This window comes from Chelonoidis abingdonii, chromosome 13 (genome assembly GCF_003597395.2).
Source record: "Chelonoidis abingdonii isolate Lonesome George chromosome 13, CheloAbing_2.0, whole genome shotgun sequence".
NCBI classification, from domain to species: Eukaryota; Metazoa; Chordata; order Testudines; family Testudinidae; genus Chelonoidis; species Chelonoidis abingdonii.
In genome coordinates this window covers 30,655,153-30,667,285 of record NC_133781.1, presented here as the reverse complement: position 1 = coordinate 30,667,285, position 12,133 = coordinate 30,655,153, and the positions used below count along the sequence as shown (strand labels likewise).

Below are 12,133 nucleotides of genomic sequence, written 5' to 3'. Positions count from 1 at the left end.
AATAAAAGGGGGGAAAGCATAATACTGAGCTCTTATTCAACCATTTTTGTTCCTAACACAGTGAAAACTAATCTTCAAAAGCACTTTGCAAACAGAAATCCCCGTAAAAAGCCTGGGAAGGAAGGATGGGTTATCCTGGGTTGGCTCTCATGAATCTCTTCGAGAAAGGAATGGACCCCATCCCTGTCCCCTGCTGCTCTCCAATTTATTTTCTGTTTGTGTGCTGAGGTGTAAGATTAGTTCAGAAAGTGTATCTAAAAATTGCCTGCCTTCGCTGTCCCTCCTGGTAGTCTGAAAACTTCATTCATTACCTCTTCTCCTTAATAGTCTTTGTTTTCCCCTGTGTGGAACCTAAATCTCTCTGGTTTCCCCACCCACATTTAATCACTCATGTCCTTTTATCATTCTTTTTCTGGACTTCCCCAATGCCCTTTTAGTGAAATATGTTTCTACCTACACAATGGGTTGGTCCTCTAAACAAAGACACAAGTAAAAGATTAGAAAAGAACTTGCTGGTGTCTTTTTGGCCATTGGAAGTAATACAATGCTGGCTTCAGTCCGAACAGTATTGTTTGTATTTTTTTTTTAAGTTTTAGCAATGACACTGTTCTTGGGAGGGGGTGAGTGTGTTGTAAGTAGTTGGATTGGTTGCATCCATGAAGCAATTCATGTTAATCGTTAACGCTCTAGACAGTGAAAGGCAGTCATATTGAAATTTGATATTGGCGATTTCACTTTTCAGAAAGATTGAATATTGGCTGATGTGGCTGCTTTGATTTTTAATGATCTGTTTTTAGAAGACTTAAAAGAGATTTGGCTTTAATCTGCTGAAATCTCTTTTCAAATGCCTTATAGTTTTTCCTGATAACATGTTTAAAACTCTGAAGATCTGACCCTGCAGGGCTGCTGTGGACAAATTTTATAGAGGTATTAGTGCTCCTTACCTGAAATGACTTTGAGGCACTCAGTATATAAGGCTTGGTCTACACTTAAAATTCAGATCAACTTGGCTATGGTGCTCAAAGGTGTGAAAAATTCATACTCCCTGAGCATCGTAGTTAAACTGATCTTAGACAAGGGTGGGTCATTGGATGAATTCTCTCATCGACTAGCTACTGCTGCTTGAATAGGTGGATTACCTACATTGACAGAAATCACCCTTCCATCCCTTTAGGAAGCATCTACCCTACCCTACAGTGCTATAGGGCACAGCTGCAGTACCATAGCTGTGCCAGTGTAGGGCCTGTAGTTCAGACATGCCTTCTGTGCTGTGCCTCTGCAGCATAATGACCTACGCAGTATCCTTTATAAGCAGCACATTTCAGACAGTTGTGCTTCTCCTCCCCCGACCCTTTTCATCCTCATCTAGTAAACCAGAGTTTAGTAGTTCATCTCAAAGGTGCTATGTTTGACTTCTCTTAATATCTGAGGCTCCGTCTACACATCAATAAAAAAACCCATGGCACTGAGTCTCAGAGCCCAGATCAACTGGCTCAGGCTCCTGGGGCTCAGACTTCAGGGCTAAAAATTGCAGTATAGATGTTGGGGCGCTCAGGCTGGAGTCCAGGATCTGAGACCCAACCCCTTGTGGGCCAGCTGCAGGTCTTTTGCAGCGTAGACATACGCCAAGGGTCTCTTCTCTTAAGGAGGTCTCCCCAACTCTTTTCAGCCCCTACAGTTAGAAATACTCATCCTTTAGTCGGAGTCAAAGAATCCTGATATATAATAATTACAATAATTGACTTTGCTTCTGCCTCAGCCAGGAATAAATATTTTCCTCAGCAGCTCTGTATAACCATTTATTGAGCATGCAGGAACCATTTATTGCTTGTGCCTTGAAGTGGTTTTGATTATCTCCCGATTACCTCTTAATTATATTGGTAGCCTATTGCCAAGTGGAAGGTGATCGTTGATGATGCAGGATGGCAGAGTTGGGCCTATTGAAACAAATGACACGTTTTGGATCAGTGGAAAAAGGTCATTTTTTAAAAATTCTTTCTTCATCCTGAATGTGTAGATTTTTCTAATTGTAAGCAGCTGGTGGCTTGGCTAATGGAATTGACTGTCCTAGTGAATTGCTCTTCCAGCACTATCACTGCTTGGTAGTGCAGGGAGATTATTAAGATTTAAGGAGTTATTAGAATAGATAACTAAAATCCAGTTTATTGATTATCACCTCTAGTCCTACGTTTGCAAATGTTCCTTGAAAAAGAGAAATTACTTAGCCTATTGATGTTAATGCTATGTCCATGAGCCAAGGAGGAGCAGTTTTGTCTAGTGAATAAATTAGTTACTGTATAAAAAACTCTTTGGTGATGGTGCAGCAGTTTAAGCCCCTAGCCTGTCATCTTAAAATTCCTGGGTTCAAATGTGAAATTGAGAAATGTCTTGAATGAGTTTTGAAGAGGGTGGGAGGATAACCATTGCAAAAGTGCCTCAATCCCATGTTTCAGAAGAGACTTAGGTACTTTGGAGCATAAGTTCCATTAACATTTTTAAAAAATGGAACTTGGGTGCTTCAGAAAATGTTTCCCTAGAAGAATAGCAGCCCATGTGACAAAACATCAGATAAGCTGGTAAATGTTCAACAGAGGTTGCTGTTCTGTATTTGGAGTGAAGGAGGAGGATACAGCCATTTCATATGATGTTGTGTACGAAATAGAAGCTATATCGCCTGTAATAAAGGAGGGTGCAAGGCAGCATTCGCTACTATTAATTTTTTTCAAATCAACAGACCCCAAGTAACTTAAACCCAAGAGTCATGAAGGAGCTAGCTGAGGAGCTCGCTGAGCCAACTGCTAATGCTAATTTTTAAGAAATCTTGGAGTACTGGGGAAATTCCAAAGAATTAGAGGTCTGCACATTTGTTTACAAAAGGATAAAAGGGATGCCCAAAGGAATTATTGACTGGCTAACTTGATGTTGATCTCAGGTAAAATAATGGAATGATTAATTTGGAATACTTTTAACAAAGAATTAGTGGCTAAAAATACAATGAATGCCAGTCAGCATGGTTTCACTGCAGGTAGGTCTTGTCAAGCAGACCTGTTAATTTAACAAGATTACAGGTCTTGTTGATAAAGGCAATGGTATTGACATAATATACTTAGATTTCTCCAAGGCATTTGACTAAGTGCTTGTCCATACGGAGACTTAGTGCGCAGCAAACTGGAATGTAAATTTCCAGCCCACTAAACTGCCATGCATGGAAAGTTCCGTGGTGTGCTTTGACAAGCTGCTATTTCACAACTAACTTTTAGTGCATGGTAGCAGGGCCATACAGTGACTTAGTGCACTGCAGATTTACACGCTGCCTCTAAGTGGAGAAGCCCTTAGTACCACATGACATTTGTATTAAACTTGAATCATATGGAATTAACAGGGCACACGTTAGATGGATTAAAAACTGTCTTGCTGACAGATCTCGGAATGTAGTTGTTAATGAGGGGATATCAGTGAGCTGAGCTGTTTCTGTCAGGGTCCCACAGGAACTAGTTCTTGGTCCAATGCTATTTTATATTATCAACAATCTAGACAATGACATAAAATCTTTGCTGGTCACATTTGCAGATGACACAACTATTGGTGGTCTAGTAAATAATGAGGAGGACAGATTACTATTAGTGATCTGAATCACCTGGTTCAATGGTCACAATCCAACAAAATGTATGTTAATATAGCCATATGCAAGAAAGTACATTTGAGAACAAAGAGTGCAGGATGGGAGACTGTGTATTGGAAAGCAGTGGCTTAAGTAGATAATCATGTCAACATGAGCTCTCATGCAGTTCTATGGTGAAAAGGCTAATGCAGTACTTGGACGTATAAACAGAGAAATCCAGGGGCTAGATTATTTTTTGCACTGTGGGGTGTGAGGAGCTAGATGTATTCAGTTTATCGAAGGGAAGACAAAGAGGTGACTTGATCACTGTGTCTAGGAATTACATGTGAAAAAGACATTGAGTGGGTTGGGGGTGGGGCTTTTCAATTTTACCGTTAAAGGTGTAACAAGATCCAGTGGGTGCAAGCTGAAGTTAGACAAATTCAGCCTTGAAATAAGATGTAATTTCCTAGCAGTGAGGGTGATAAAACATTGGAACAGTTTACCAGGGGAATTGGTGGACTTGACTTTCCTTGAAGTCTTTAAAATGAGATTGGAAATCTTTCTAAAATATATGCTTTAATCCAGCTGCTGGGAGAAATTTTATGACCAGTGCTTGGGGCAGCTAACCTTGGAATCTGTGAATCTTTCTGTTCATCCTCATCCTTCGTAGTCCTTTGGAAGAACATGACTGCCTACATTACCCTTAACATGCTCATAAGACTTGAAGCTTTGCAATAAGATAACTATAATCAAATCCCATGCTTCAGAGCTTCAGCCAATTGCCTGCAGGTGTCAGGAAGGAATTTTTCCCTTGAGGCACAATTTTTCAAATGTATTTGGTTTGGTGCCTTATTCTGAAACATCAGAGATTGACCGTAGCTGGAGATGGGATGGATCAGTGCTCTGAAGTGGAACAGAGAATCCTCTTTCCTAAATGTCTGGTTGATGTGTCTTGCTTACAATCTCAGGATCAAACTGGTTGCCTGGGAATTTCCCCCAGGTTAGAATGGCAGAGACTTTAGGGGGGTTACACCTTCCTCTGCAGCATGGAGCCTTTCTCTGCTAGGATCCTCTGGGTTTTTCTCACCTAATCAATTCCTTGCCATTTCAGGTGTCTCAGGCATTGGCCCCTTTTAGTCTCTGCCTGTGGCACACAACAGTGTGGTCTCTGTAGGACTGAAATGCTTTAGTCTAACTAAAGTAATTGGGATTAATATAGGGATATCTGAGTGAACTTTAGTGACCTTTGATATGCGGGAGATCAGAGTGATGATCGAGTGGTCCCTTCGGGCCTTAAATTCTATGAAAATATGAAAAACTTGTGAAATCAGCACTTCACCAAGGATGGAATAGTGGCAGTTTGGCCAGTACTGACTTACCTCTTGACCGAGTAACTTGCCTCATTTCAAGGGCATTAATTCCCCTTCTACTACGTACCCATAAAAAACACTGGATGCCTTTTGAGCAGTTGCTTGATAATTAGTCACTTCTGGTAGATTTCCAAGCCGTTCCCCCGCTGAAACTTCTGTTACGGTATACAACTTAACAAGAATGAGCCCTAAGATCTTTCAGCTATTTCCCTATGTTTTTCCTTGGCTCATTGTCTACGTATCACCAGCACAAATGTGTACAACAAATCTCCTTAAACAAGGTAGCCATGCAAAACCCAGATTGGAGTAGGATTATTGCAGATAAGGCCACCCTTCAACAGTACATGTTCTGACAGAATTTCCAAGTCTAGAATTTTGAATAGAAGCTTTATCATGATCCTGTCAGTGTATCAGTGAGTTGTGACTCGCAGGGCCTGTCAAGAGGAGTAATTCTTGATGAAGCGTATTGGCATGCCTAATAGACTGGAAGCTAATCTTCGAAAGGATGTACTGGGCACCTCAGAGTGTGCTTTAGGATTACAGGTCATGTTGGAGCTGTAATAAGACAGCAATGAGAACATGAAAGTTCACTTTAAAAAGTGGCTGTTCCAGTTAAAACGAGAGTAGGACAGATTTCGTTTTCTAGTTAAGTAGATAGATAATATCAACATTTCATGATGAGTTTTGTGTCTGCCAAACCATGTAAGTACTAAGTGGCAGTCATTACAGTGTCGCACATGAGTAACAAGATGCCAGACTCCATTAATGCCAGTGGGAGTTCCATGTTTTTTTACCTTTGAATTGTGCTAGAAATATGCCAGCTAACTACAGGTCTCACCGAGCAGAGGAGTTGTAATGTAAGAACTTCTGCCTACCAGTTTACAGTCAGTCTAGGATTGTTATTTTTTCAGTTTATAAAAATACACCTGTTGTGCCATATAAACACATGGGCAGAAAAGTAGAAAATCAGATAAGTCTGCTGCCTTTTAGATTAGAGGAAATTTAGTCTTTATATAGAAGTAGTATGCTTACTGAGATTGTGGGGTGTGTTGTGATTTTGGGCAAGGGCTGCAGTCACCACTTTTCATGAGTACGAACTGGCCTCCTGAGAACTCAAGGGCTATTACATATTAACTAAGCCAGTTTGGCATCTCTGTAAGTTGTCCATGCTCTAATAATTAGCAGTTCAGACTTCTCCCAGCATTGTATACTCATGTCCCAGGATGACCTGTCTTTCACTTGTTTCTCCAGGCAAGCTTGGGACCTTGCAGTTGATATTTGCCTTTCCCAATTACCAACAATCATAGAGGAAGGAACTGCATTTCGGGTAAGTTACTGAGGCATTGAAATGTGCTGTGTCCAGTTTAAGCCATTAGTCAATGTTCCAGCCCATGGAATCTCCTTTTTTATTAAGTCTTGAATTCTTGCAGCCAAGGAACTAAGACTGGGCGGAGCTTACATTTCCTGGGAGATCATAAACTGCCAATCATCTCATTTAAAGGAGTAGGCTTAGGGTCAGTTTAAAATCTTTCATTAGCATATAACATTTCTGTGTGAGTGAATGCACTTGAATTCAGAGACCTTGCTTGTACAGGCATGTGGAGTTATATGTGCACTTATACTTTAGAACTCTCGTAGTGAGATGTCATAATTAAGTCGGGATGAGGGTTTCTTCTGTTCAATGCCAGTTTTCATTGTTTTAAAAATTGGTGGGGAGGAAGAAATTCTCACTGGCAGAAACCTGTAGATTCTAGGTCTGGCCTCTGACATTTCAGATAGGTCAGCGAAGTGAGCTTTCTACTAATACAGCACCCCACTGCGATTTTACAATTCAATCATTTTTAATAACCGTATAAAAACCTGCAAAAATTAATTGTTTAATGGAGGTGTCTTCAAATAATACAGAGCAAAGTCGTACTCAGTAACTTTGGGGGTACTTTACACCATTTCTTTAGAACAGGAGGTGACTTAGTAATACTAAGTGGTCTCATTAATGAGATTCACTACATTTATTGCGGCCCTTTTGCTTATCTCAAGCAGTGAAGAGCCTGAATGTTTTAACATGAGTTTCCTATATGGGATTATTTTGGTTTTTGACATTCCTGTAGCAGTTTTCAAATCTAAGAACATAAGAGACTCTGACATCTTTCCCAGCTAACGTTTTTGTTTGCTCTTAACCCCAGTTTTCTTTCTCATCTGATCTATCTCCTCCTTTTCCAGAAACAGGTGTAGGTGTTTTTTACTTGTTCATGCTCTGTTTCAATGAACTTTACCAGTAATTTATCTTATTAATCTGACCTATTGTTTGAAATAGTTCTACCTAAATTCACTGCCTATTCCTAGTTTCATAATTTTTAGATAATGAATTGATAAATTTAATTTTTGATTAATGATCAATTGTTGTTAACCATGTTTAAAAACAAATCCGAAGAAGCACTGGTAAATTAATACCTCGCTCTGTGGTTCCTAGTGTGTTTTTGTATTGTCAGTCTCTCTTGACTGTAAGCTTCTTAGACTGGGAAAGTGATGCCTTTGGTAACATTCACACAAGATTATCTCTGCAACAGTTTGACTGGACCTGAGAGGGAGCAGGTTGCTGTCAGAAAGGCCAGAGAGAAGATGGGTTTTTCTGCACTGCAATAAAACCCCCGTGGCTGGCTCGCATCACCTGACTTGGGCTTACAAGGCACAGACTTTGGGGCTATAAAATGGTCGTGTAGACGTTCAGGCTCAGGCTCATGCGTGGGCTCTGGGATCCTCCCCATTCGTGGGGTCTCAGAGCCTGGGCTCCAGCTCGAGCCCGAACAGCCACTATGCAATTTTATAGCCCTGCAGCCTGACCCCTAGAGACAGTCAGAGGATTTAGACCAGCTGCAGTGTGTTCTTGCAGTGCAGGCATGCCTGGAGATTGCTGTAATCAAGACAGAAGAAACAGGATGAGAGTTGAAGTGTTGCGGACAGAGATAAAAAGCCTTGCAGTCTGTCTTCCATTTTCTTGGGCTAGGATCCTAATATAAGTTTATAAGAGAGGCAATATAGCTATATAGCAAACTCTGTATCTCAGTAGATATAGCAGGATCTGATCTTCAATGCATCCAGATGCACACAGTGACTGGCTGAGAGTCCAGTGTAGATTTATGAGAATAAAGTACTGCATTTGCTAGACTCCTTTTATGATTGAGCTGGTTCAGAGAGTAACTCTGATGATAATAAGCAAACTTGTGTGGTTTTGAACTAGCTATTCCCATGCATACTAAATGGCCGTTAAAGTTGAAACAAACAATCAGAAGAGAAATCTTTGCCTAGCCCTATTAAAGGGAGTTTGATTTTCTGTACAACCAGTTTGAATAGATTCTAGAATACAACCTCAAAATCTATACAGCATAAATCCATAATAGATTAATGTAAGTGAGCACTAGTCAGCCTAGCAAGTGAAATGAAACTGGTATTTACTTTGCAACATAAATGATTTTTTCTAAAACCTTCCATGCAAGGAGTTTTAATGTGTCCTAGGATATGGGTCTTGGATGATACTAAGTATCCAGGGATAGGGTATAATCTTTAGTTTACACTTGTATTTTGGATTTTGGCCTTCCACACACAAGTGGAATAAAATGAGTTTTTATAGTAATGGGCTTGCATTCCATGCATATTATCAAACTGTATTTTCCCAGTAGGTTTACTGGCTGAAGTTGTATCCAAGTGACTGACTGCAGCACAAACACGTTGGCTCTTTTGCGGGTGAAGCTGGTAAATGCTCACACACCCTTTAATCCCCTTCTCTTTTCTATACATACTCTGTATGTATAGAAATAAATAGCAATAAATGTAATCACCTCCATTCTGGCCCTCAGTGTCCCCTGCTATTGCAGTTCTGTGACACTGCTCTGATAGTGCACATAATATACCCCCTGTGGCGGTCTTGGGCATCTGAAAACTGCCTGCCAGTTCGGCTGACTTACAGTCAGGACTGGCACTAGGGGTTTTAGCGCCCTAGGCGCACGACAATTTCGCCACCCCGCGCGCTGGTTCTGCGGCTCTGCTGGAGCTGCCGCAGTTGTGGCTGCAGACGGTCGGCTGCTCCGCGGCTCTGGTGGAGCTGCTGCAGTAGTGCCTGCGGGAGGTCCACCGGAGCCGTGCGAGCAGCCGACCGTCCGCAGGAATGACTGCGGCAGCTCCAGCAGAGCCATGGACCGTGGGACCCCTCCGCAGGCACGACTGCGGTAGGTCCACCGGAGCCACCTGCCGCCCCCTCCGGCAAAACGCCGCCCACCAATAATCCTGGCGCCCTGGGCGATTGCCTAGACTGCCTCAATGGAAGCACCTGCCCTGCTTACAGTGAGCATGTTTCAGGGGTGAGAAAAGAGAAATATTTACCAGGGACCAGGTTAGAGGTCAGCAAACTCTATTCACTTTATAACCTAAGCAAGACAATCAGAAGTGAAAACAAGCCATCCTCCAAGCTCCAGTCAATGCTATGTTTTAAGTCTGATATGGCCAAGACTGGCTGTATAGATTGCAAGAGGAAGGAGGGTGTTGCTTTGTCAAACAGACATAAAGAAGGTGAAGCTTATTTTTTCAGTTTGGGAGGGGATGGAAGGGGCTTCGCTTTCTGCTGTGAAGCTTTGACAAATGATTGAAATTGAAAGAAAGTTGAACATCCTTGATCAATCCCTTGTTTTCTAAATAAACATTCTGCCCTCAAATCTCTGCTTTATACCCAGCAGGAAGTATTGTAAGCATTGTATATCGGACAAGGTTAGCTGCTGCCAGCCAATGCTAATTCTATAAGAAATTGTTGTTTAATGCAGGGTGGGGGTAAGTTTTATTAAGGTTAATCAGTCTGTTTCATAACGGGGCTGGCAGAAACAGCAATCAGTGTCTCAGATGTCAAATGCTCTAGTGCGAGTCAGAGGATTACTGAACCACCATTTGTACTCTGGCCTTTTTGGCCACTGTTGGTTTAGATTCTAGTCCAGCCCTGGATAAAGTAATTGATAATCTCTTCTTCAGAGCTGTTTTGTTTCAAAAGCATATTATAAAAAACATAAGCCACTGACTTCTGAGTATTCTCCTCTAGGCAACGCCGGAAGAACAGGGTTATCTGCTAGAGAGGAGCCTGTAGTCCAGGCGCATTCTTACAGAGAAGAAGCATGTTGGAGTTGTGTGCACATCCACACTTGAATGTGCTTTGAAGGTTCTTTTTCCCACTGAAGTTCTATTCTGGAAGCTGGTGTGTCCTATAGCTGGCCCTTGCTCTCAGCCCGTTTGTACTGCAAGCCTTACGTGACATAAGGCAAAAGGAATAGTTCTTCCAAGAGAATCTAGAGCAGGGATCCTGCCATGCTGATGGCAAGTTGTCATGAACCCTTAGTGTCACAGCTGAGTTAAATGGCAGTAGGGCGACCAAATGTCTCAATTTTATAGGGACAGTCCCAGTTTTTAGGTTTTTATCTTATATAAACTCCTATTGCCCTCCAGTACCATCCCAATTTTTCACATTTGCTGTCTGGTCACCCTAAGTGGCAATGCATTTTGTGCCAGTGCTTTACATCTTCCTGGTCCCATAGGGGTTAGAATTAAATCCCAAACAAATGACTGATTTTCCCTGCAAAGAGAAATTAAGAATATTGAAAATCCATGAGTGACAATATGAACTTACCCTTTAAGCCTACCCCACTCACAATTATCAAGTACAAACTGATAATAGCCTATGCTTACCTTATATAGCATTTTCCACCTGACAATCTGAAAGCACTTTACAATGAGGAAATGCCACTTCCGGTGTCTCCGCTTTCTAAAACTAAGTGTGCCCTGATCTGATCTGAATGAGATTCTCCAGCAGCCATGAGATGCTCCTGTACTTTGTGATGGGTTACTCCCAGTGCACAACAGGATTATAGGTTTAGATCAAAGGAGTTGTCTGAAATTGTAGAGTGGACAGCCTCCCACATCTGTTCTCCTTTAGGAAGGGTATATGGGGTAGAAAGGTGATTTATAAAGAGGAATTTAGGACTATCTAACTCGTTTGCTTCTTTGCCTCTTGTGATGCATAGTTCCTAACCTCATTCATAAAGCAGTAAGTGTAAATGTATTGTCTCTTGGCATCTCACTTTATACTCTGTACACAGACACACATTGCAGTCCGCAACAGGCACCAGTAACCTGAGTCTAATAGCCATAAAAATGACAAATCTCAGACTGAAAGTTTACTGTACATTTCTGTTGAGCTATAGGGATGCCTGGGCGAGCACCCTTTTTATAGGACCACCACAGTAACACTTCCTGCTACTTGGAGTATTTAGCACTTGCACTGCTCTTTTTTTGGTTATCCTTCACACCATTCCCCTTGTGTTTAGGCTGCTGGAGACCAGCACAGTTCTCACTCCAAATGCTTGAAAAGGGCAGTGTAACTGTGGAATAATGGTCAGAACATAAAGCAGTTGTTTCATTAGCACTCTGTAACTCTGTGGTCCCTTTGAGTAGTTTTCTATCAGAACACAGCCATTGTTATTGTTTGTAACCCACTGTATGAATATCTCAGATTTAGAGAAAACTCCCCTACATTTTTTAGATGTTAATCCAAATGTGATTAATTCAAGATTCCTTTGTTCAGGTTGGTCCTGTGTCCAGTTATCTCAGATGTTTTCCAAGTGCTGAGCAGTGTTTTCATCCTTTTTCCCCATAATAGCATCTCCTCTTGGATTCTTGCAGTACTCCGCAAGTCAGTTCCAGGCTTATTTCCCTACATTGCTACAATCTTACTTGCTGAATCAGGGAATTCATTATTATAAGTAGTTGTTTCAGATTCTTCTTGTTTGCATACTTGAAGCCCTTAGATACTCTGCCGATCACCACCAGGATCAGTGGATGTGAGGGAATGAAGGGATTTTGGTTTTTTGTTTGTTTGTTTTGTAAAGAGAAACCCTCCATAGGGCCTCAAAACTACATCTTTGAATTGCCAGCCTTTTTCATAGGAGCTGTAAGGCAGCCCAGGGAGCATGAGACAGGGGCTCACATCTTTTTCATCCTTGCTTGATTATTTTCACTTTGGACTTGGCAAAGGCAGAACCATGCATTAAATAAGTGAAACTGCCTCTACAGGAAGATAAATTAACTGCTGCTCTCTCTACTCTGCATGTGGAAAAACATGTTCAAA

General features: G+C 41.5%; 1 protein-coding gene across 3 annotated transcripts in view; it reads left to right on the top strand.

The window, feature by feature from the left end:
- Positions 1 to 12,133, top strand: part of RPTOR (regulatory associated protein of MTOR complex 1) — a 290,490-nt gene that overhangs the window by 175,218 nt on the left and 103,139 nt on the right. For all 3 annotated transcript variants that reach the window (XM_075071909.1, XM_032797289.2, XM_032797288.2), the window contains one exon: positions 6,226 to 6,301. In XM_075071909.1, coding sequence (XP_074928010.1) covers positions 6,226 to 6,301 — 76 coding nt within the window. The remainder of the gene's footprint in view (positions 1 to 6,225; positions 6,302 to 12,133) is intronic.